Here is a 24,075-nt window from a genome sequence, read left to right on the forward strand (position 1 = left end):
GGCAGCCAATTGCACACTGCAGTGTCGGACAATCAGTTGTGGTTCAGTGACCAAATTTATTACCTCCATAAAGCAATCTGCCAATCTACTAACAACCTGGTTCCTACTTACTGCTAGGTAAACAGAGGCATGTGGACTAAGGAAACTTGCCTAATATTTTGCCCTGCCCAGCAATCAAATCTGGGTCTTCTTGCTTGTAAGGCGAGTATGCTAGCCACTACGCTACAGGACTCCACAAACCCAATTTTTGAATACTATTGTTTTCTAATTCTCTTCCCCCACTAGCGTATGCCTCTCTGCTTGAATGTGAGGACCAGGATTTTGAACTGTGTCCTCTGTGTGATGGGAAACCAATGGAGTTGGGCGAGGAAGGGTCACAGAGCCTGTTACGGGAGAGGACATGGGCTGCAGAGTTCTGGATGATTTGCAGCCTGTGGAGGGAGGAGTTGGGGAGGCCGACAAGCAGAGAGTTTGCATTGTCGAGCCTCGATGTAATGAAAGCGTGGATGAGGGTTTTGGCGGCCTGTGGTGTGAGACAGTGGCGGAGCCGGGCGATGTTGCGGAGGTGGGAGAAGGCAGAGCGGATCATGGCGCAGATGTGGGGTAGAAAGGATAGTTGAGGGTCAAACAAGATCCCAAGATACCGGACTGGCTTAGCAAGGTGGAGTGTGCATCCATGGATGGTGATGCTATCAGCGCCAGAGGTGAGGAGGTGCTGTCGGGAGCAAATCAGGAGAGTGTTGTTGACGTTCAACTGAAGAAAATTTTCTCTCATCCAGGATTCCACCCAACGGAGCAGGATTCCAAGGTGCTGTACCAAATGCAAGGATTATTAAGGTTAAAGATCTCCCTCCTGGTGTCCCAGATGAGAGCAGGATGTCGTGTGTGCAAATTGGCTGCTGGGTTTGCCTACAAAATAACAGTCACTCCACTTGATATTTAAAAAAAACCTGAAGGATTTTGAGAGGTTTGACGACGGGATAAAATGCAGGCTCAGTTGCTGGGATGATTGTTATTATACAGAAACAAAGGGAAAGGAAAAAGAAATGGGTAAAACGGATGGAAAAATTGGAACATAGTAACAGCAGTAGGCCATACAGCCCCTTGAGCCTGTTCCTCCATTGTATAAGACCATGGCTGATGTGTACCTCAACTCCATTTACCCACCTTTGCCCCATATTCCGATACCCTGACCTAACAAAAATGTATCTATCTCAGTCTTAAAAATTCAAATGGATCCAGCATCGATAGACTTCTGATTTTTGGGGCTTTAAGACCTAGGTAGAGCTTGCGATTCAGGGAGTCTGGTCTGTCGGAGGCTTTGCTGAGCAACTGGTTAATCGACAGTGAGGAGAGAACTCTGGTCTCCGGTGTATTTACAATGTGCACTGTAAACAGGAAGAAACCCATCCCATATGTTAGACAGAGAAGGTGTGCCTCAGAGGAGCCTGCCCTGAACACAGTGAGTATTAACATGATATGGGGAAGTGGAGGGGGAATAGGGGCAAGAGGCAGGGATAGTCTTCACTGTCCAGGGCATTTTTTTCTAAGATATAAAGTTAAACAGTCCCTAGGAATTCCTCAGCAGTAATTTCAATATTCCTCACCAGTAAATTGCCCTTCCATAATAATAATGGCGACTTCATCAGCAGTCACCAAGGCATCAGTTACTTTTAAACTGAATTTTAGGCAAATTTTGCAGAATATTATTTGACAAATAAAGACATATGATTATTATGTATTAGATTCATAGAATCTTACAGCACAGAAGGAGGCCATTCGGCCTAGTATGCCTGTACCAGCTCTTTGAAAGCTATCTAACTAGTCCCACTCCCCCGCTCTTTCCCCATTGCCCTGCAATTTTTCCTTTTCAAGTACTGTACTTATCCAATTCCCTTTTGAAAGCTATTATTGAATCTGTTTCAACCACCCTTTCAGGCAGTGCATTCCAGATCATAACAACTCACGTTGGGTAAAAACAATTTTCCTCGTCTCCCCTCTGGTTCTTTCACCAGTTATCTTACATTTGTGTTTTCTGGTTACACACGTATCTGTCAATGGAAACAGTTTCTCCTCATTTATTCCTTATTGATCAAACCCCTCAGAATATTGAACATCTCTATTAAATCTTGACTTAACCTTCTCTATTCCTGTTTTCATATTATTTCCTTACTCCACACGCCTGTTTACCTCGTAGTAAATGGGAACCCGGTTGTTAGTCGATTGGTGGATTGGTTTTCCGGGGGTAATAATCCCTCCAAAAAATAATAATAATTTGGTCATTCAATCCATTTGTGGGACACTGCTGTGCACAATTGGCTGTCACATTTCGCCTACAAAATATACAGTCAATTCACTCTACAGTATAGTTCCTTGAAGCACTTTGAGACGTTTCAATTATGTGATAAGGCACTAAATCAAAAGCAAGGATTATTATTATGTGAGGGAGTCAATCCGCTGGAGACAGTAGACAGTGGAGGCAGGTGAGGATTGGGGTGATGGGCATGTGGAGTGAGGTGCAACTGAGTTTACAGTCACCTCCTGCAGGCTAAGAGTGAAAGTGACTGAGCCACAGGCTTGAGAGTGAGAGTGACTGAGCCACAGGCTGAGATGTATACCTACTTTAATACTGTTGTTTTGGAGGCAGTTGCCCCCTAACCAGCTTGACGTAATCAGCCAGCATGATCAGCATACTGAGTATTGCTCAGCATACAGCAGATCTGGTGAACAATCTGCAGCACATGAAGAAAGTCCTGCCTTTAGTGAAGAATTTGGAGGCTATGGCCTCAGTAGCGGGAGTCTTGAGCCCTATATTTGGCATTGCCTCGGCCGTTGTCCAGCTCTCAATGAGGAACGTGGAGAGTGAGGAGCTGCTGTTTATGAAGGAGCAATTCCACGAGGTGAGAAACCAGCTGGATGTGGTGACGGGCAAGATCACTGGGCTCCTTTGCGAGATTGAGAAAAACACCAGTACTTCGCCATCAAGGAGAACATCAAGAACCAATTCCGCAAGTACATGCAGATCCTAGATTCGGCCCCAGAATACCAGGAGAGGCAGAAGGAAGAGTTCCTGACGCACTTCCAGGTCACTAAAGGCGACCAGAATTTGCACACCCTCTACGATGGGTTCGTGGGCAACTCCGCCGTCTTTGCCAAACCCATCCTGATCACTGCAGTGGAGTACGCCCAGGGGAACCGGCATTTGGTGGAAGCGCTCTGTGCCAGTCTCAAGGACCTGTTCGGCATCGGTCTGATTGCTCTGATGGGTTACACCTCCCTTACTGGCCTGGATTTGGAAGCGGCGATGAAGGAATGGAAGGAGAGGCTGGTTGAGGCTGAGATGGTGCGAAGGATTGATCAGTGTGACCAGGAATTTAGAGTTTAGGTAGAGGTCTGTATTAACCGCCACATAGCCAACAAAGGAAAACTAGATACGATCCTGTGAGGTGCCTCCATCCTGCGGGAGCTGAGGCCAAAGCATGATTGGCTGAGTTGGTCGGTGATTGTCTATGAACCTTTCAGTGGTGTTGAATCTCACAGTGTCACCAACGTTGTGAAATCCTTTCGATTTTTCAGAAGCATTGGTAATAATGCAATGATTCTACACGCAAGCCCACATTGGTCCAGTCACCTTATTCCCTCCCCACTCCCCTGCTCCCAGGAACCAGTACTTCTCTCAATGACCCTCCTCTCCCCCACAACGATCACCCCCCTGTCCACCAGAAACTTTCACCACACCCCTTCCCAACCACTCTCTTCCCCAGCTCCCGCGCCCCCTTTCCTCTTTCATGACCCGTTTCAAGACCCTCCTATTCAACCATGCTCATAGTTCTTCTCCCCCTGGCCTCCCCACTCCCTAACCCCGTGTCCGAAACACTGATTGTCCAGCGCCTTGGGACAACCTCCCGATGTGAAAGGCGCTATACAAATGTAATGTTGTTGTTGTAGTAAAGTTAACCACTTTATTGAAATCTGAAAAGACAACCTTATTTGGTTTGCCGGAATTTATATACTTTATTAGGTCAGGTTAACAGAGGAACCATAGTCACATGGATTTTATACTTAGTTTGTTTACTTAATAAGGCAGGAAAGTTGCATTAATTCAATAAGCATAATAAAAATATTAATTATCCTTGTATTTGATATAGCGTCTTATCATGTAGTTGAGACGTCTTAAAGAGCTTCACAGAAATATACTGTGAAGTGAATTGACTGTACATCTTGTGGGTGAGATGCAGCAACCGATTGCGCACAGCAGTGACCCACAAACAGTCATGGGATTGAGTGACCACATTCTTTTTTTGGTGGAGGGATTATTACCCTCTGCAAAGCAAAGGGAAATAAATACAGGGTCAACAGAGTAAGTGACCAAATTACAATAAGCAGGGTTACTACCAACAATATTGGCTGTTATGCTCACGTACAGCAATCTCACTCTAGTGACAATATCAAAGTTCAGAAGTTCACAAGCAGTAGGCTCAAATCTCAAAATATCTTGCTTTCTCGTTTCTCTGCCACTGAAACTATTGAGCATTCTTTGGATCTGGCACATTGATAATAATAATGATCCTTGCATTTGATATAGCACTTTTCACGTCTTCTAGACATCCCAAAGCGCTTCACAGAATATACTGTAAAGTGAATTGACTGTATATTTGTGGGCAAACGCGGCAGCCCATTGCGCACAGCAATGTCCCACAAACAGTCATGGATTGAAAATGACCAATTTATTATTGTTTTTGGTTTTGGAGGGATTATTATTAGGCTCTGTGTGGAGTAAGGAAACTTGCCCAAGGTTTCGCCCTCTGCCTGGAATTGAACTCGGGTCTCTCACTTGCAAAGCGAGTGCTCTAACCACTGAGCTACAGGACTCCACGCAATAATACCAAGCATTCATTTAAGGAATCAAAAGTCCTGGTCTCAAGCAGTTTTGTTTCAGCTGTATTCATGTATTGTTTCCACACCAGGCTCTGTGACCCTGACACCCATGCCTGGCTCCACTGGCTCTCCATCCCCCAGAAGATAGAGTTCAAAATCCTCGTCCTCTCTTTCAAAGCCCTCCATGGCCTTGCTCCTCCCGACCTGAGGGAGGAGTCCTGTAGCTCAGTGGTTAGAGCACTCGCTTTGCAAGCAAAATACCTGAGTTCAATCCCAGACAGAGGGCGAAACCTTGGGCAAGTTTCCTTACTCCACACAGAGCCTAATAATAATCCCTCCAAAACAAAACAATAATAAATTGGTCATTTTCAATCTACGACTGTTTGTGGGACACTGCTGTGCGCAATTGGCTGCTGCGTTCGCCCACAAATATACAGTCAATTCACTTTACAATGTCTTCTGTGAAGCGCTTTGGGACGTCGAGAAGACGTGAAAAGCGCTATATCAAATGTAAGGATTATTATTATTATTACCTGTGACCTGCTATCTCTACATAGACCTGTCCACTCAGCGGGCTCCAGCTTGCTCCATATCCCCCGCCCCGCCTGGCTCGATCCCAGCACCGGTGGTCGGGCCTTCAGCATCTGTGCCCACACCTTTGAAACTCCATCCCACAGTGCCTTTGCCTCACTCCCTCCCTTGCCTCTTTCGAGACCCATCTCAAGACCCTCGTCTGTGAGTGCAGCTTCGGTCATCCTCCCACCCCTACCCTCCCTCCCTGCCCTCCACCCCTCCTAATCCCAATCCCCAACTCGGGTCCAAATCCCTGATTGTCCCAACGTCTTGGCATATCCTCCCAACGTGAAAGGCTCTTTACATATGCCATTTGCTGATCTCTTTTACTTCTGATATTACTGAAATTGCTGTAACAATTGAGGTCGAGTGGCTTGAGTCACAGATCGAGGGAAACGAGAGATGCACTCACTCGCTCTCATCACCTCAGTCCGAACACCATGATGACCAATCCTGACTGACCAAAGTTTAGCTTAGCTCTACCTCTTATCATTGTCCCTTTGTAACACCAAGATAGATGGTCCGTGTGCATCTGCACGTCCTCACAAGTCCTCACCCACCTGACAGTGATTCACAGGCTGGTTTAAACAAGCCAGGACCGTCCTTGGGTATGGGAACCGTGAGCTGATTTTGATTAATACATTCCAGGATGTTACATCAACAATTAATGAGAGAGCTGCAGCTGTGATAAACTCACTTTTTACTTCTGAACCAATTTAACTCTTCAACCCACTGCATATTGTCATTTTCCCATAACAATTTATCTAACGTTATACCAACTGCCACATAACATACGTCACACTTGTACACAAACTCTACCGTTCAGCTGATTCTGATTAGGTTCCCTGATTAGACAGAGAGAACTGAACACTTACCATTTATATGAAGAGAAAAAGGGTTCCTAACAGATTATTGAAATATAGAGAGAAAATCCAGAACTCTCTCTCCCAAAAGGTTGTGGATGCTGGATCCATTAAAATTTGCAAGAATGGGCGGACTTTTGTTAGGTGAGGGTATCAAGGAATATGGGGCAAAGGCAGGTAATTGGAGTTGAGGTACAGATCAATCATGATCTAATAGAATGGTGGAACAGGCTCGAGGGCTGAATCTATGGAGAAAGGAAAATGAGTCAACGTTTTGGGTCCATGACCCTTCGTCAGAATGTAGACCTGAAATGTTGACTCACTCTCCTTTCTCCATAGATGCTGCCATGACATGCTGAGTGTTCCCAGCGACTTCTGTTTTTGTTTCAGATTTCCAGTATCTGCAGTACTTTGCGTTTCGAGGGCTGAATGTCCTACTCTTGTTCCTATGTAAGTCTAAACACTAATCAATGATATATAGAGAGAATAAGAGAGGTCTAAACAATGAGCATTAAATATGGAGAACAAGGGAGGTACAAACACTCACCATTGACATACAGAGAACAAAAGAGATCATAACACTGGCAATTGATATATAGATAAACTGAAAGAACCATAAGCTTTGCCTACATTGGGACCTTGCTGTCCAACCAATGTGATCTTGGCTCTTTCTCTGCGTGGTCCCTCAGGACAGTGTCCAAGCAAAAGTTGTTGTCCACCACAACCCCCAGGTACCAAAAAGAATCAACAATTGAGACGTTTTCTCTTGAGCCATGTAGAAGCACGATTCTGTACTTTGGGATACCCACCATCATGTCTCACCAGGTGGCCCATTGTTTAAGATGGCAGGTGTGGTGCAAAAGCTCTCCAGGTGAGTCCGTCAGCAGCACAATATCATCCACAAACAATAGCAACACAATCATGTCCAAGAAAAGCTTGGAATAGATATGCCAAGTCCATCTCCCTCAATGCTATCCAACAGGTCATTGATGAATACATCAAATAAGGTGGGTGATAATGGCCTTATCCCTCTTTCATGAGGGTTGGGTTCAATGAATCCACCATTGATTCTTGCACAGATTTTGAACCTGGAATGCACATTCCAGATAACAAACAAGATTTGACCATGGATTCCTATGGCTTCCATTTTCATTATGATGGCTTCTTGAGGCATAAGGGTTGAAAGCCTTGTGGAACTTGATGAACAAAATGCAGGTGGGTTTCCTCTTAGCCATATGACAACAACAACAACAACAAGATTCCATTTATTGAGCGCCTTTCACGTCGGGAGGACGTCCCAAGGCACTGTACAGTTGGGTCAGGACCTGAGCAGGGGGGAAATGGTGAGGGGAGGGAAGGGAGGGAGCGAGGAGGGGGTAGAGAGTCGAGAGGGGAGCTGAAGGCACGGTCAAAGAGAAAGGTCTTGAGATCGGCCTTGAAGGAGGAAAGGGAGGAGGCAAGGCGAAGGCACTGGGGGATAGAGTTCCAGAGCCTAGGGGCTGAGAGGCTGAAGGCCCGGCCACCAATAGTAGGACGGTTGGGGCGGGGGATGTGGAGCAGACCGGAGCCAGAGGAACGGAGGGTACGGGCAGGTAGGTAGGGGGATAGTAGGTTGGAGAGGTAGGAGGGAGCAAGGCCGTGAATGGCCTTGTAGGTGAGGGTGAGAATCTTGAATTCGATCCTCTGGGGGATGGGGAGCCAGTGGAGGCGAGCGAGGGTGGGAGTGATGTGGTCCCGAAGCCTGGTGCGGGACAGTACACAAGCTGCAGAGTTCTGAATGACCTGCAGCTTGTGGAGGGAGGTGCCGGGAAGGCCGGCGAGGAGAGAGTTCCCATAGTCCAGCCTTGAGGTGATAAAGGCAGATAAAGACATTCTGTGATCTCATACAAAGCCTATCCCTCACATTCCTCATGAACAGGGAAGCCAGCCTACTCCACAAGGAGCCAACAATGTGTGCATACGAAGCAACAACAACAAAATTACATTTGTATAGCACCTTTCACATCAGGAGTATGTCCCAAGGTGCTGGACAGACAGAGTTTTGGACCCGAGCTGGGGGTCGAGCAAAGTGGAGGGCAGGGGAGAAGCAGGGAGATCGAAAGCACTGTCGAAGGAGGATTTTGATATGGGTCTTGAAGGAGGCAAGGGAAGGAGCGAGGCAAAGAGACTGTGGAATGGAGTTCCAGAGGGTGGGGGCAGAGTGTCAAGAGGCCCGCCCGCCAATAGTGGGCCGAGTGAGGCGGGGGGTGTGAAGCAGGCCAGAGACTGCTGAGCGGAGGGAGCAAGCAGGATAGTAGGGGTTTGGGAGGTCGCAGAAATAGGTGGGATCAAGACCATGAAGGGCTTTGACGGTGAGGACCAAGATCTTGAACTGTATCCTCTGTTGATGGGAAGGCAATGGAGTCAGGCACGGATGGGGTTGATAAGGTCATGGAGCCAGGTGCGGGAGAGGACATGGGCAGCAGAGTTGATGAACTGCAGCCTATGGAGGGAGGATTTAGGGAGGCCGACAAGCAATGAGTTTGTATAGTTGAGCCTTGATGTAATGAAGGCATGTATGAGGGTTTCAGCGGCCTGCGGTGTGAGACAGAAGCAGAGCCGAGCGATGTTGCGGAGGTGGGGGAAGGCAGAGCGGGTCATGGCGCAGATGTGGGGTAGAAAGGATAGTTGAGGGTCAAACAAGATGCCAAGTTTCCAGACTGGCTTAGCAAGGTGGAATAGGCAACCATGGATGCTGATGCTGTCAGTGCCTGAGGTGAGGAGGTACAATGCCTTAAGCTGAGGTGCAATGCCTTAAGTGCCACTTAAATCACAGTTCCATGCAACCCACCTAAACATAGAAATTCTAGTGTTTGGAATTGAATGCACACTGTCTCCCATTAGGGGTATTTTTTTGTTTTGGTCAGGTAGGTGTCTGACACATGTGGAAACCCATCACCATGTTTAAGAGTATCCAAACTAAGCATTCCACCTAGTCATGGAAATCCCAGAGATAGATTGTTGGAATGGAATGCGCTCTCTCTCCCTGGAGGGATGCATCCTGCTTACCTAATTCCCGAAAGTATTAGGCACAGGTTGGCAAGAACCAAGGCTTGGGGACCCCAGAGTTTGTGTTGGGGTAACTGCTGGAGTCTACCCAGCTAATACCGCAAAGCTTGCCATTGATATCACTATCTGGCAAGCTTTCCCGCTGTTTGTCCAACTAGGACCATTATGGATTTGATTCATTCTGCTTACCTAATTCTACAATTGGGACTGATTCCCCTCAATACTACATGAATAACCTCAAGGCCGGGTGTCAGCCTGCAGTTGGAAGGATGTGGATTTATTTAAGCCCCACACCATCCTCCAGGCGACCACTCCAATCAAGGGAGTTGTCAACATATTCCCCAGCATTAATTTTCCCAGCAAAATTCCCCATCAGCAAGTAGCCCTTTCATAATAATAATAAAGATTTTATCAGTAGTCACTGTTTAGGCAAATTTTACAGAATATGATTTCATAACTAAAGACATTGTAATGGTTATTACTTGTTAGATTCCCGCTTTCATTTTAATTTAATCATATTGGTCAAAGTTTGAAACCAATACATGAAGCATTGCTTCATCTGTAGAAGTCTGTGTTTAGTGTGGAGTCCTTTAGTGTATTGGTTAGCACGCTCGCCTTACAAGCAAAAGGACCCAGGTTCAATTCCACATGCCTATGCTTACCAGCAATGGGTAGGAACCTGGTTGTTAAAAAAACTTCTGCCACTCAATCCAGGCTGCACAATTGGCTGACATATTTCATTCACAAAATACTCAGTCAATTCACTTTACAAATGTGAAGCATTTGGGGACATTTTAACAATGTGATAAGGCGCTATATCAAATGCAAGGATTATTATTATTATGTATTTCAATCATCCTAAAGCTTGAAACAAATACCTGAAGTATTGCTTAATCTGTAGAAATCTGCTTTGAATGTTTCTGCACGCGAGCCAAAAATATCCCTCTGAGTTCAGTCCCCAACAGTGATCATTCCTTTTAAAAAAATGTGTTTTCTCCAGATGGGAATGCCAGTGGCTGTGAATTGGCCCTGGGGAGAGACGAGCTGAACCTGAGGCTGATTTGGGCAGAAATGAGTGCAGTTAAGCAGCGCTGGTAGAAAGAGGCTGAGTTGGGATCCCCTAGTTTAACCAGCAATAATGCTCTTTGCATTTGACGAAGTGCTTATCACATTGTTGAGATCTCGGAACTTTGTCCTGTAAAGATAGAACAACCTGTATATCTCCTACCTGTTGGGGCTTTGGTTTACAGGGTTGAGTGACTTCAGTTATGCAAAACGGTTGGGATTGTTCTCCTTGGAACAGAGGTTAAGGAGAGATTTAATAGAGGTGTTCAGAATTATGAGGGGTTGATTGAGTAAATAAGAAGAAACTGTTTCCATTGGCTGACGTGTCTGTAACCAGAGAACACAGATTTAAGATAATTGGCAAAAGAACAAGAAGGGAGTTTTTTTTTAATGCAGTGAGTTGATGCGATCTGGAATGCACTGCCTGAAAAGGTGATGGAAGCAGATTCGATAATAACTATGCCATTCACTTTTGAGATATACTTAAAGAAAAAGTGACAAGGCTATAGGGAAAGAGTGGGAATGAGGCAAATGGCCTCCTTCTGTGCTGTAGTATTAAATGACTCTGAGTAGGAATCCCTAAACCCCAGACCATTTCCCAGTCCTCCAATGAGCCAGGTAGGCTGGTACGTCAGCAGCAGAGCCCTGGATGACTGTGGAGCTGCCTGGCACAGGAACAGGATGACTGACTTACTCCACAGAGTAATGACTTGATTCTAATGTTCTATTCCCAAGAATGTTGAATTGGAGGCAGTTGAGCTTGGAGGAGGTGCGAATTGCATCTTTCACTCCACTTCTGCCCCCAATCACCAAGGGGATGCCTTCCCATTAATATTAATTATATAATTAATTATCATTAATATTATAAAAGTCATTGGAACAGGAGTAACTGAAACAACATTATTGCTCTTCAAATGTAATGTGCTGCACTGATTCCATGTTCCATCACCTGTTAGTCTGCACCAAGAATGGGGAATTCCTGATCGTCATCACCAAGGACGTGACTGTCCCTCATCTGAACCTGAGCTCAGTGCATCTGAAAGAGGGACAAGGAAAGGAGTGTGGAGCCAAAAGCATCTCTACAGATGTGGTGATCTTCCAGTTCCCAGTAACCGCGTGTGGCACCCAGCATCGGGTATGTACTGAAAAGTGTGGGCGCAGGGGTGTGTGTGCCCAGTGAGCTCATTACTGATTAGTGTGTCTTGTAGATGAAAAGTGGGCATTTGGTGTACGAAACAGACGTGTTGGCTGCCAGGCAGATACTGAACGAACACGAGGGATCAATAACTCGAGACAGCACCTTCAGGTGAGAGCAGCCTGTTTACACTGCCTTGCTACTCACTGCGATTTACTACACTTAGACTTAGAGCTGGTCATTGCCACATCTAAAGACTCTCTCTCTGTCACTTTTTGCCCAGGCTTCACGTCCAGTGCAGGTACAATGGCAGTCAGGAGGCTGACTTGCGAGTGAACCCAATAGTTTACACACATCCTCCCCCATTGCCTGCCACTATGGAGGGTCCTCTGCATCTGCAGCTGAGAATCGCCAAAGGTAATGCATGGCAACACCCTGACTTAAAAATAATAATAATCCTTGCATTTGATATAGTGCCTTATCACATCGAGACATCTCAAAGAGCTTCACAGGATGTGCTGTAAAGTGAATCGACTGTATTTTGTGGGTAAAACATGGCAACCAGTTGCACACAGCAATGTCACAGAACCAGACATGAAATGCGTGACCACTTTTTAATTAGGAAATTGTTGGCCCGGAAGTTAGGAGAAATTCTTGCAGATGGGACCTTGGTTTTAAGTCTCATCCGAAGGACAGCGCACACACACACACACCAAAGATGTATTGGAGTGCCGATTTAGACTGATTCCAAATCCCGATTTGGGTTTGAACCTGCTAACTCTGAGGCGAGAGTGCTACCACTGTGCCAGGCTGACGCAGAAAATATAAGAATGTAAGATGGTGGAGAGTAGCATAAAAGTATTAGACAAGAGAGCTGGCTTTCTGACCAGTGACAAATGTGGAGATGAGATCAAGTTCGGGAACCGGAGGGGAGTTCTTGTTCTCTTTCTCCCTCTGCTCTATCCCTTATTCCCTCGCTGTCTCTCACTCCAGGTGTCCCTATACCGGTGACAGCTACAAAACCTTCCCCATCTCAGTGGTCGCTACTTCTGGTCTGCGGTTCCCAGCTCATCACAAGTGTTTTGTAGTGAAGACTTTTGTTTTCTTGGCCAGGAACCCACACAAGCTTCTGTCCAGGGAGGTGTGTGTCAGCAACTTGGCCTCCGACTGTACACTTAGACTTACAGCTGCTCATTGCCACATCTAACCACTGTCTCTGTAACTCTATTCCCAGTTGGATAAAGTCACTTGAACTGAACTGTCTCCATCTCTGTTGCTCTCCAGGTCTACCTGCACTGCAGTGCTGAGGTCTGCTCCACCTCCAGGGGAGATGCCTGCTTCACTTCCTGCAGTCCATGTGAGTGTTTCAGTTTTATACTCTTCTCAAGGCTGGTTCCTATCTCTATCAATTCACAGCCCTCACCTTTTTGGAACTCCATCCTATAGTTATTTTGCCTCGCTGCACCCTCCCTTGCCTCCTTCAAGGCCTGTCTCAAGATCCTCCTCTTCAACCACACTATTGCTCACCCTCCACCCCTCCTGATCCCAACCCCCAGTTTTGGTCCAAATCTCTGACTGTCTAGTGCCTTGGGATGTCCTCCTAATGTGAAATGTGCTATGCAAATATAAGTTGTTATGGGCACTAAGGTGCCTGTTTCTCCTGGTAGAGAAGCGCAGAAGTGCTGATAATAATACTGTGGAGTCCTGTAGCTCAGTGGTTAGAGCACTCGCTTTGCAAGTGAGAGACCTGAGTTCAATTCCAGGCAGAGGGCGAAACCTTGGGCAAGTTTCCTTACTCCACACAGAGCCTAATAATAATCCCTCCAAAACCAAAAACAATAACAAATTGGTCATTTTCAATCTACGACTGTGTGGGACATTGCTGTGCGCAATTGGCTGCCGCGTTCGCCCACAAATATACAGTCAATTCACTTTACAGTGTGTTCTGTGAAGCGCTTTGGGACGTCCTCCCGACATGAAACGTTCTATATCAAATGCAAGGATTATTATTATTATGGGCACTGACGTGCCTGTTTCTCCTGGTAGAGAAGCGCAGAAGTGCTGATGAAGGGGAGCATGTGCTAGTATCAGCTGATGGACCCATCGTGTTCATACAGGATGGAGTCAGGGTAGATGTGATGAACCCTGAGGAGGAAGGTAAGTGAGCGCTGCTCTTGTGGCCAGACTGGGGCTGTGTCTCACACAATGTCTCTCTCCCTCCTCACAGGTGTTGGTGCTGTTGCTGCCTCCATGGTGCTGCCTGCAGTGGCTGCTGGTTTTACGCTGCTCTCCCTGGCTATGCTAACACTGACAGTTGCTCTGTGCAAAGTGAAGAGGCCCTGAGGGGTGTGGTATGAATTCAGCTCCTCTGATCTGTGGATCTGTCTAATAAACTAAGGCTTCCCCATGAAAAGCTGGCATGCTGTCACTCTGTTCAATGACTGCTCTTAACTACACATGGATCCTTTTGCAGACAGAACCAGTGGAAGCTGGCGAGGATTGGTTTGAGGGTGTGGTGTTTGGGTAAGGATATAAGTGAGTTCTGGTTGAGGCTTACCTGGTGGAGGAAAGTAGTCCTGGTCAAGGACTGAAACGTGTAATGTTGTCCTATAAAGTTCTGCCCATGATGTGAAGGCAGGTGTTTGTCCAATAGCTGAGAAACAGCTGGTGCTCAGGCTTTTTTTTGTCAGTCTGGTGTCTGACACACGCAGAAACCCATCACAATGTTTAAGAGAATCCAAACCAAACTGAGAATTTCATGCATCCAACTCACAAGGAAATTCCAGAGATAGATTGTTGGAATGGAATGCATTCTCTCCCTGGAGCGACACATCCTGCTTACCCAAGGAAACCCTGCTTACCTTCTCTGCCCCACTTTCACACCTTCTGTTATAATCATCCTTCAATAGACAGGGATATGTGAGTTGCAGGCAGCAGAATGGCAAAGATTTTGTGCATTTAATATTCGTGTGTTGCTCAGCAAGAAGCTCATAGGAAATTCCTGGTATCCACTTAGTGAGAGCTCAAGCATACACTTGTCTATCACAATGACCAATTAGTAACTATTCTCTGGGTGATTATTGTATGTGTATGGAGGTAATCAGGGTCTAGCCTGCAGAAAGGAAACCTCCCACTTGGGTTCTATTAACCCTGCAAGCCAAAGCCTTAATGTGCAGGGTGGTGTTTGGACAAACAGGAAACTTGTCAAAGGTGATCTTGAGGTGCAATTATGCAGTTTTTAAGCAATTTGAACTTGATGCATAAACTGTAGTCTCAAATCTTACCAATCTGTATTCAATACTCTATTAAACCACTTTGTATATCTTTCCAAGGCAATCAACTCTTATTGAGACAAAATATAGTTCAACACTGTTTTATCTCACCCCTCACCCAGCTCCTGCCACCCTTATTCATACATTCATTACATCCAGGTGAGATTAAGTGCTTTGAGATCTCAAGGATGTGATATGGTGCTATATCAAATGCTAGGATTATTTATTATCCAAATGCCCTGCTCACTAAAATCCACAGCTCCACCGTACACAAGCTGCAGCTACCCAGCACTCTGCAGTTTGTATACATTGGAGCACAGGTGTGTTCAGCAGATGGTATGTGTGACAAGAGAGTGGAGATGGCTGGTGTACCAAGGGAGACTTGTGGGAGGAGGACTGTGAGAGGTGATGGGGCAACAGTGTCAAGGATGAGAGAGTTGGTCATTACAAGTGGCAAAGTTACTGTGGAGGGAGAGATTGTGGGAGGAGAAGTCAGTGGAGATGGAGCAAGATGAGGCAGAGGGAAGATAGAAATATCATGGAGGAAAGTGCTGTGGTGGTGGGGGAATGATAGATAAGGTGAGTTTGGAGTCCTGTAGCATAGTGGTTAGAGTGCTTGCTTGGCACATGAGGACCCAGTTTCAATTCCCAGGCAGGGTGAAACCTTACGTAAGTTTCCTTACTCCACAAACACACTTCTGTTTATCTAACAGTAAGTAGGAAACTAATTAGTTGGTTAACGATTGCTAAAAAAATAATTATTTGGTCATTCAATCCACAACTGTTTGAGACACTTCTGTGCACAATTGGCTGCTACATTTCACCCTCAAAATAGTTGAATCAGTTCACAGTATATTCTGTGAAGTGTTTGAGACATCTCAAAGATACTACATCAAAAGTATTATTAATTTTAAGGGGAAAAATTGGAGAGATGGTAAAGAGAAGTACACAAAGGAGAAAGAACCAGAGGTAAGGGGAGAAGCCAGGATTAATTTAACCAACATTATATTTACCTATATCCAACACAAGGAGAGTTTCATTGTATTGCATCAGGGCTATTGGTGCCACACAAGTGAATTGTTACCTATGATTTGCTGTTATTCTAACCTGCACTACACACATTTTGAATTGCTATCAGCAATATCAATGGCAAGCTAGTGCGGTGATGGGTTTCTGCATGTGTTAGACATCCGGCTGACCAAAAACAGAATCAAAAATATTTTGGACAGACAGTAAGCCAGCTTTTCATAGGGCAACTATAGTTTATTAGATAGATCTACAGATCAGAGGAGCCAGATTCATATCGCACCTCACGGGGCCTCTTCACTCTGCACAGAGCGACTGCAAGTGTTATCATGGCCAGGGAGAGCAGCGAAAAACCAGCAGCCACCGCAGGCAGCACCTGGGAAGCCGTAACAGCACCAATACCTGTGGGGGGGATAGAGAGAGCGAGATAAAGGGTCAGGTTGTGTGAGACACAGCCCTGGTTTGGCCACAAGATGGGCACTCATTTACCTTCCTCCTCAGGGTTCATCACAGCTGCCTTGACTCCATCCTGTATGAACACGATGGGTCCATCAGCCGACACCAGCACACCCTCCCCCTCATCAGCACTTCTGCGCTTCTCTACCAAGAGAAACGGTCACATTAGTCACTCCAGCAGCAGCAGTCGCACAACAGCCACCACGCAGCAACAAGAAGATTGCATCTGGGTCTATCAAACATCAATTCAATCTTGATTTGGAAGCTGGACTCACTACACAATAATACAGGGAGTTCAGTTAAATGCAACGATGCTGTGATGGAGATGCTGTAACAGCAGCTTGTTTTGCTTGGTATGGACATCCCAAGGCAGGGGTGGAGTGGGGGGTGAGAACAATCACTGTTGTGAAGAGCCAGAACAGTCAGGGCCTCAGAAAAGAGAATAAAAGAGAAACACTCACTTGGACTGCAGGAAGTGAAGCAGGCATCTCCCCTGGAGGTGGAGCAGACCTCAGCACTGCAGTGCAGGTAGACCTGGAGAGCAGCAGAGATGGAGAGTTCATTTCAAGTGACTTTACCAACTGGGAATAGAGTTACAGAGACGGTGGTTGGATGTGGCAATGAGCAGCTGTAAGTCTAAGTGTACAGTCAGAGCCAAGTTGCTGACACTCACCTCCCCAGACAGAGGCTTGTCTGAGTTCCTGGCCAAGAAAACGAAAGTCTTCACTACAAAACGCTTGTGGTGAGATGGAAACCGCAGACCAGAAGTAGCGTCCACTGAGATAGGGAGGGTTTTGTAGTTGTCACCAGTATAGGGACACCTGGAGTGAGAGACAGCGAGGGGATGAGGAAGAGAGGGAGAGAGGAGAGAGAACTCCCCTCCGGTTCCCGAACTTGATCTCATCTCCACGTTTGTCACTGGCTAGAACGCCAGCTCCCCATCACCCCCAGAGCAGCCCTCCTTACCCATGGACCAGCACATCCCACTGAACTTGGTGTCTGGGCTCTGAGGTGGGAGTGGCCCAGCAGTGATGCAGTATCAGCACAAGGGATGGATCGTTGCGGTTCAGGACACGAACTTCCACAAACACTGGGTCCCGGAGGCGCCTCAAGATAGGGTAGTCTCTCTCCACGTACCACGTCTGGTAGCCACGACCTGAAAAGGGCAGAGTGTCAAGGGACAGGTTGGGAGAGGGGAGAAATCAGGGCGTTACCTTTGCCGATTCTCAGCTGCACAAACAAGCCGATGGGTCCTTACTTCAACATCTCTTCCGAAGGATGGCATCGCTGACAATACAGTGCTCCATCTAGCACTGCACTGGAGCATCAACCTGGACTATGAGCTCAAAGTCCCAGACGTGGCGCTTGAACCCACAACCTTCACTCAGATACCAGAGGGCTGCTGACTGAGCCAAGCTATTCTGACACAAAAATATGGGGATTCTCAGCCAGGATACTGAGAGAAGCTCTTGTCTAATACCTTTATGGTACTCTCCACCATCTTACATTTTGTGAGTTAGCCTGGCACAGTGGTAGCACGCTCACCTCAGAGTTAGCAGGTTCAAACCCAAATCGGGATTTGGAATCAGTCTAAATTGGCACCCCAATGCATCATTGGCGTGTATATGTGCACTGTCCTTCAGATGAGATGTTAAAACGAGGTCCCATCTGCCCTTTTAGGTGGATGTTAAAGATCCAATGGCACTATTTGAAAAGAATGCAAGAATTTCTCTAATTTCTGGGCCAATAATCTCCTAAATAAAAAGTGGTCACGCATTCCACGTCTGGTTGTGTGACATTGCTGTGTGCAACTGGTTGCCATGTTTCACCCACAAAATACAGTCGATTCACTTTACAGCACATCCTGTGAAGCTCTTTAGATGTCTCAATGTGATAAGGCACTATATCAAATGCAAGGATTATTATTATTTTTAAGTCAGGGTGTTGCCATGCATTACCTTTGGCGATTCTCAGCTGCAGATGCAGAGGACCCTCCATAGTGGCAGGCAATGGGGGAGGATGTGTGTAAACTATTGGGTTCACTCGCAAGTCAGCCTCCTGACTGCCATTGTACCTGCACTGGACGTGAAGCCTGGGCAAAAAGTGACAGAGAGAGAGTCTTTAGATGTGGCAATGACCAGCTCTAAGTCTAAGTGTAGTAAATCGCAGTGAGTAGCAAGGCAGTGTAAACAGGCTGCTCTCACCTGAAGGTGCTGTCTCGAGTTATTGATCCCTCGTGTTCGTTCAGTATCTGCCTGGCAGCCAACACGTCTGTTTCGTACACCAAATGCCCACTTTTCATCTACAAGACACACTAATCAGTAATGAGCTCACTGGGCACACACATCCCTGCGCCCACACTTTTCAGTACATACCCGATGCTGGGTGCCACACGCGGTTACTGGGAACTGGAAGATCACCACATCTGTAGAGATTTTTTTGGCTCCACACTCCTTTCCCTGTCCCTCTTTCAGATGCACTGAGCTCAGGTTCAGATGAGGGACAGTCACGTCCTTGGTGATGACGATCAGGAATTCCCCATTCTTGGTGCAGACTAACAGGTGATGGAACATGGAATCAGTGCAGCACATTACATTTGAAGAGCAATAACACTGTTTCAGTTTCTCCTGTTCCAATGACTTTTATAATATTAATGATAATTAATTATACAATTAATATTAATGGGAAGGCACCCCCTTGGTGATTGGGGGCAGAAGTGGAGTGAAAGATGCAATTCGCACCTCCTCCAAGCTCAACTGCCTCCAATTCAACATTCTTGGGAATAGAACGTTAGAATCGAGTTACAATAATAATAATCCTTGCATTTGATATAGCGCTTTTCACGTCGGGAGGACGTCCCAAAGCGCTTCACAGAATATACTGTAAAGTGAATTGACTGTATATTTGTGGGCGAACGCGGCAGCCAATTGCGCACAGCAATGTCCTACAAACAGTCGTAGATTGAAAATGACCAATTTATTATTGTTTTGGGTTTTTTGGGATTATTATTAGGCGTGTGGAGTAAGGAAACTTGCCCAAGGTTTCGCCCTGCCTGGAAGTGAACCCAGGTGTCTTGCTTGCAAAGCAAGTGCTCTAACCACTGAGCTACAGGACTCCACTACATGTCATTACAATGACATACCAGCCTACCTGGCTCATTGGAGGACTGGGAAATGGTCTGGGGTTTAGGGATTCCTACTCAAAGATTCACAGAATACTACAGCACAGAAGGAGGCCATTTGCCTCATGCCCACTCTTTCCCTATAGCCTTGTCACTTTTTCTTTAAGTATATCTCAAAAGGGAATGGCATAGTTATTATCGAATCTGCTTCCATCACCTTTTCAGGCAGTGCATTCCAGATCGCATCAACTCACTGCATTAAAAAAAAACTCCCTTCTTGTTCTTTTGCTAATTACCTTAAATCTGTGCTCTCTGGTTACAGACACATCAGCCAATGGAAACAGTTTCTTCTTATTTACTCAATCAACCCCTCATAATTCTGAACACCTCTATTAAATCTCTCCTTAACCTCTGTTCCAAGGAGAACAATCCCAACCGTTTTGCATAACTGAAGTCACTCAACCCTGTAAACCAAAGCCCCAACGGGTAGGAGATATACGGGTGTGGAGTCCTGTAGCTCAGTGGTTAGAGCACTCGCTTTACAAGCGAGAGACCTGAGTTCAATTCCAGGCAGGGCGAAACCTTGGGCAAGTTTCCTTACTCCACACAGAGCCTAATAATAATCCCTCCAAAACCAAAAACAATAATAAATTGGTCATTTTCTATCTACGACTGTTTGTGGGACATTGCTGTGCGCAATTGGCTGCCGCGTTCGCCCACAAATATACAGTCAATTCACTTTACAGTGTGTTCTGTGAAGCGCTTTGGGACGTCCTCCCGACGTGAAAAGCGCTATATCAAATGCAAGGATTATTATTATTATTATTATATACAGGTTGTTCTATCTTTACAGGACAAGTACAAAGAGCTTGACAGGCAGGTTTTTCAACAGCAAGCTCTGATGTTATTGATTAGAGAATTTGTCTTGCAAGCGAGAGAACCCGGGTCAATTCCCAGACAGGGTAAAACCTTAGGCAAGTTTCCTTACTCCACACCTCTGTTTACCTACCAGTAAGTAGGAACTCGGTTATTAGTCAATTGGCAGATTGCTTTATGGGGGTAATAATCCCTTACAAAAAAATCCATGACTGTTTGCGGAACACAATGGTCTGCCACATTTCACCCACAAAATATACAGTCAATCCAATTTACAATATTCTGTGAAACATTCTGAGATCTCAACAATGTGATAAGCACTTGATCAAATGCAAAAAGCATTATTGCTGGTTAAACTTTAATGGTGTCCCAAGCCTAATACTATCCAGAATTCAGTAAGCATGGTACATTCCTCCAGGGAGAGAGCAGATATTCCATTCCAGACCAAAAAATAATCCTTGCATTTGATATAGCACCTTATCACATAGTTGAGATATCTCAATGAACGTCACAGGATATACTGTTAAGTGAATTGACTGTATATTTGTGGGCAAAACACAGCAGCCAATTGCACCCAGCAGTGTCCCACAAACAGTCATGGATTGAGTGACCATATTTTTTTGAGGGGGGAGGGATTATTACCCTCTGCAATGCAAAGAAAATAAATAGTGTCAGACAGAACCCAATTAATTAATCATTCATTAATCAATGACAAGACACCCTGATCATTCTCAACAGCTCAAGATAAACACCTCTTGGCACCACTTATCCTACTTATGGTTCTGGCAGTGACAGCTCCACTTTAACCTTAATGACTGAGTTTGAACAGGTGTGAAAACCTAGTTCAGACACATTCTTACTGAAATCACCAGCTCACTGTTAGACCGTGTCTAGCTCAATGAGATACAGTGAGCCCAGGTTCAGGAGAGCGACAGTCACATTTGGGGTGATCTCGATTTCACCATTCTTGGTGCAGAATGTAAGAGCAATGAGGCTTTAGTTACACAGCAAACTCTAAACCTGCATTGCTAAGAGAACAGAAGTTACAGTCAAGCCACTTTACAGTGCATCACGTAAAGCACTTTGAGACTCTCAATGACCAACTATCATCATCAACAGTAAAGATCAAATACAAGGGTGGCAGACCCATAGACAAGGTTCATCTCCCAAGGAAGAAGCTGGAGACTGCAGGAGATTTAACGTGGAGGTTTGTGGAGTCCTGTAGCTTATCATTAAAGCACTTGCCTCGCAAGCAAAATGACCGGGATTCAATTTCCAGGCAGGGCAAAATGTTGGGCAAGTTTCCTTACTTCTCTTTGACCGTGCCTTCGTCTCCCCTCTCGACTCTCTTCCTCCTCCTCGCTCCCTCCCTTCCCTCCCCTCACCCTGACCATTTCCCCCCTCTCTCCCTCCCTCCCCTCCCCTCACCCTGGCCATTTCCCCTCCTCTCTCCCTCCCTCCCTCACCCTGACCATTTCCCCCCTGCTCGGGTCATGACCCAACTGTGCAGCGCCTTGGGACGTCCTCCTGACGTGAAAGGCGCTCTATAAATGGAATCTTGTTGTTGTTGTTGTTACTTCACACAACCTAGTAGTAACTAGGAACCTGGTTGTTAATCGATTGACAGATTGCTTTCCTGGAGATAAGCATCTCTTAGAAAAATAATTTGTTCATTCAATCCACAACTATTTGTGGGACACTGCTGTGTGCAATTGATCACATCAAATGCAAGGCATTTCAGCCACCAAATATACAGTCAATTCACTTTACAATAATAATAATGCTTGTATTTGATATAGCACCTTATCACTTCTTTGAGGAGTCTCAAAGTACTTCAGAATATACTGTAAAGTGAATTGACTGTATACTTCGTGGGCAAAATGTGGCAGCCAATTGTGCACAGCAGTGGCTAACAAACAGTTGTGGATTGAGCCTCAATTTTCTTTTAAGGGATTATTACCCCCAGAAAAGCAATCCGCCAATCAATTAACAAATGGGTTCCTACTTGCTGCGAGCTAAACAGACATGTGGAGTAAGGAAACTTGCCCAACGCTTTGCACTGCTGAGAATCAAACCCAGGTCTTTCGCCTCCGTGGCGATTGCTCTAACCACGGAGGCGCCGGACGCCTCACTTTGGTGCAAACCCTCTACTGTCTAGCGTCTTAGAACTTCTTCCCAACATAAAAGATGCTATATCAATTAAAAATATGATTATTGATTGAAAACATATTTCATATATTAAAAAAATTAGAAGCTTTCAGAAAAATCACATTTAAAATCCCTCCCACAGTTTATTCAGTGAAGCACTTTGAGACATCTGGAAGACACAATAAGGTGCTATATCAAATGTAATGATTATTAATGCCATGAAAGTACCAGATTGCAAAGTCTGGGCACTTCTAAGAGCAGCAGCAAGTCACTTCACATAACATTTCAACGGTGAGACCAGCACCAGCAGCTCCTCTTCTCTAGGAAGGAACCTCACACACATACCCACCGCCCCCCCACACACACACACTGGTCCCATTTGTAACCCCCAAGAACATCTCAAGAGAGCTCAGTGTGGCCATCCCCACCCACTCGCTGCTGGCACTCTCACACATCAGATCCAAGTCTGGCAAGGGCATGTGGTCCACAGTATACCCAACTGTACTATTCTTGACCCACCAGATGCCTGGCTTATCTGGAGGATTGGGAGGAGCAGATAGGTGACTGGGTGGGGGGGGGGGTTAGAATTGCTTCCCATGTGGCTTCAATTAGCTCTGCAAGCCAAGGCATTTATCCAATAAGGTGGTCCTGACTGGATTGATAGTGGGTAGATAGTTTCCCTTCCAGGGGGAAAGAGAATGGACACTCCAAATCGCAGGGAAATGCATAAGTTGCATTTATGTGGAACTCATGGGTTTACAGATAGTTATAAAACAAATAAAGTGGTGGGAACTGCTAGGAATTCTACAGCAGTAATTGTCCTTCTGCAATATATAACGTCATTGGTAGTCATCGTTTGGGCAGTTGTTACAGAATTTTAGGCACATTCACAGCATTTGAATCGACAACTAATTAAAGGCATTACAAATCACCTTAAAGGTTTGAAACAAACACACGAAGCATTGCTGCATCTGTAGAAATCTGTGTTTTTAAGGCTTCGGGGTGTGGGATAAGAGTGTCCCTTGGAGTTCAGTCCCCACCTGCGACAATTGCTTCCAAAAGTCCCTGGAGCAGAAGGGAAGAGAGAAGCTTCCTCTGGTAAGGTGCAGCTTACCTGCAAACTCCTGGGAGGTGCACGTTCGCTTTGAGTTGTGGAAACAGCAGCCCTGCTGGATGCACTGAGTGGCTTTGATGCCTGGGAACCCACATGGCTTCCTCTCCCCCAACTCCAGGGAGCACAAGTCAGGCGCCTGAGCCCAAGAGACTGCAGCCAGCAACAGGAGAGAGCAACAGCAGCAGCTCCAGTACCAGCCCCCAACAGTTGGCATTGGCATCCCCATCGTAACAGCCCAGAACATCTCAGCCAACGCAGCCTGAGCCCCCTCAACCGCCTCTTTCTAGTGGAGCCGCTTAACCGCACTCATCTGCTGCTCCCAATCAGCCTGGAGCTCAACCACAAGCCAATTGACATCCACTGCAGTGCAGTGCAGTTCAATTCATCCATTCATTCATTCCCACGTGGAGTCAGCATCTCCTCGCCCTGGCAGCCTGTTGCCTTGTTATGAGCCTTGTTGAGAGGGGAGGGGGTGGTGGGGGGTGTGTTTTTTTTTGAGC

At 46.0% G+C, this 24,075-nt stretch overlaps 2 protein-coding genes and 1 non-coding gene across 3 annotated transcripts; 2 read left to right on the forward strand and 1 right to left on the reverse strand.

The window, feature by feature from the left end:
- The first annotated feature begins 2,611 nt into the window (after positions 1 to 2,611).
- On the forward strand, positions 2,612 to 4,130 carry LOC103179669 (protein rapunzel-like). Its single transcript, XM_007895048.2, is given in 2 exon segments — positions 2,612 to 2,961; positions 2,964 to 4,130. Coding segments are annotated over 2 exon segments (702 nt in total). The 5' UTR covers positions 2,612 to 2,681; the 3' UTR covers positions 3,386 to 4,130.
- An 11,980-nt stretch (positions 4,131 to 16,110) lies between these two features.
- LOC103179666 (zona pellucida sperm-binding protein 4-like) lies at positions 16,111 to 23,801 on the reverse strand. Its single transcript, XM_007895044.2, has 9 exons — positions 23,576 to 23,801; positions 18,692 to 18,870; positions 18,521 to 18,618; positions 18,275 to 18,408; positions 17,283 to 17,472; positions 16,990 to 17,137; positions 16,778 to 16,850; positions 16,350 to 16,460; positions 16,111 to 16,262 (listed from the first exon to the last, which is right to left on the reverse strand). Exons 1-9 carry the CDS (start codon positions 23,799 to 23,801, stop codon positions 16,111 to 16,113), a joined length of 1,311 nt encoding a protein of 436 aa, XP_007893235.2.
- trnav-uac lies at positions 19,945 to 20,016 on the forward strand. Its single transcript has one exon. It is a non-coding gene; the product is annotated as a tRNA-Val (tRNA).
- Positions 23,802 to 24,075: the final 274 nt, after the last annotated feature.

The sequence above is a fragment of the Callorhinchus milii genome, unplaced genomic scaffold (assembly GCF_018977255.1).
Source record: "Callorhinchus milii isolate IMCB2004 unplaced genomic scaffold, IMCB_Cmil_1.0 Scaffold2, whole genome shotgun sequence".
Lineage (NCBI taxonomy): Eukaryota > Metazoa > Chordata > Chondrichthyes > Chimaeriformes > Callorhinchidae > Callorhinchus > Callorhinchus milii.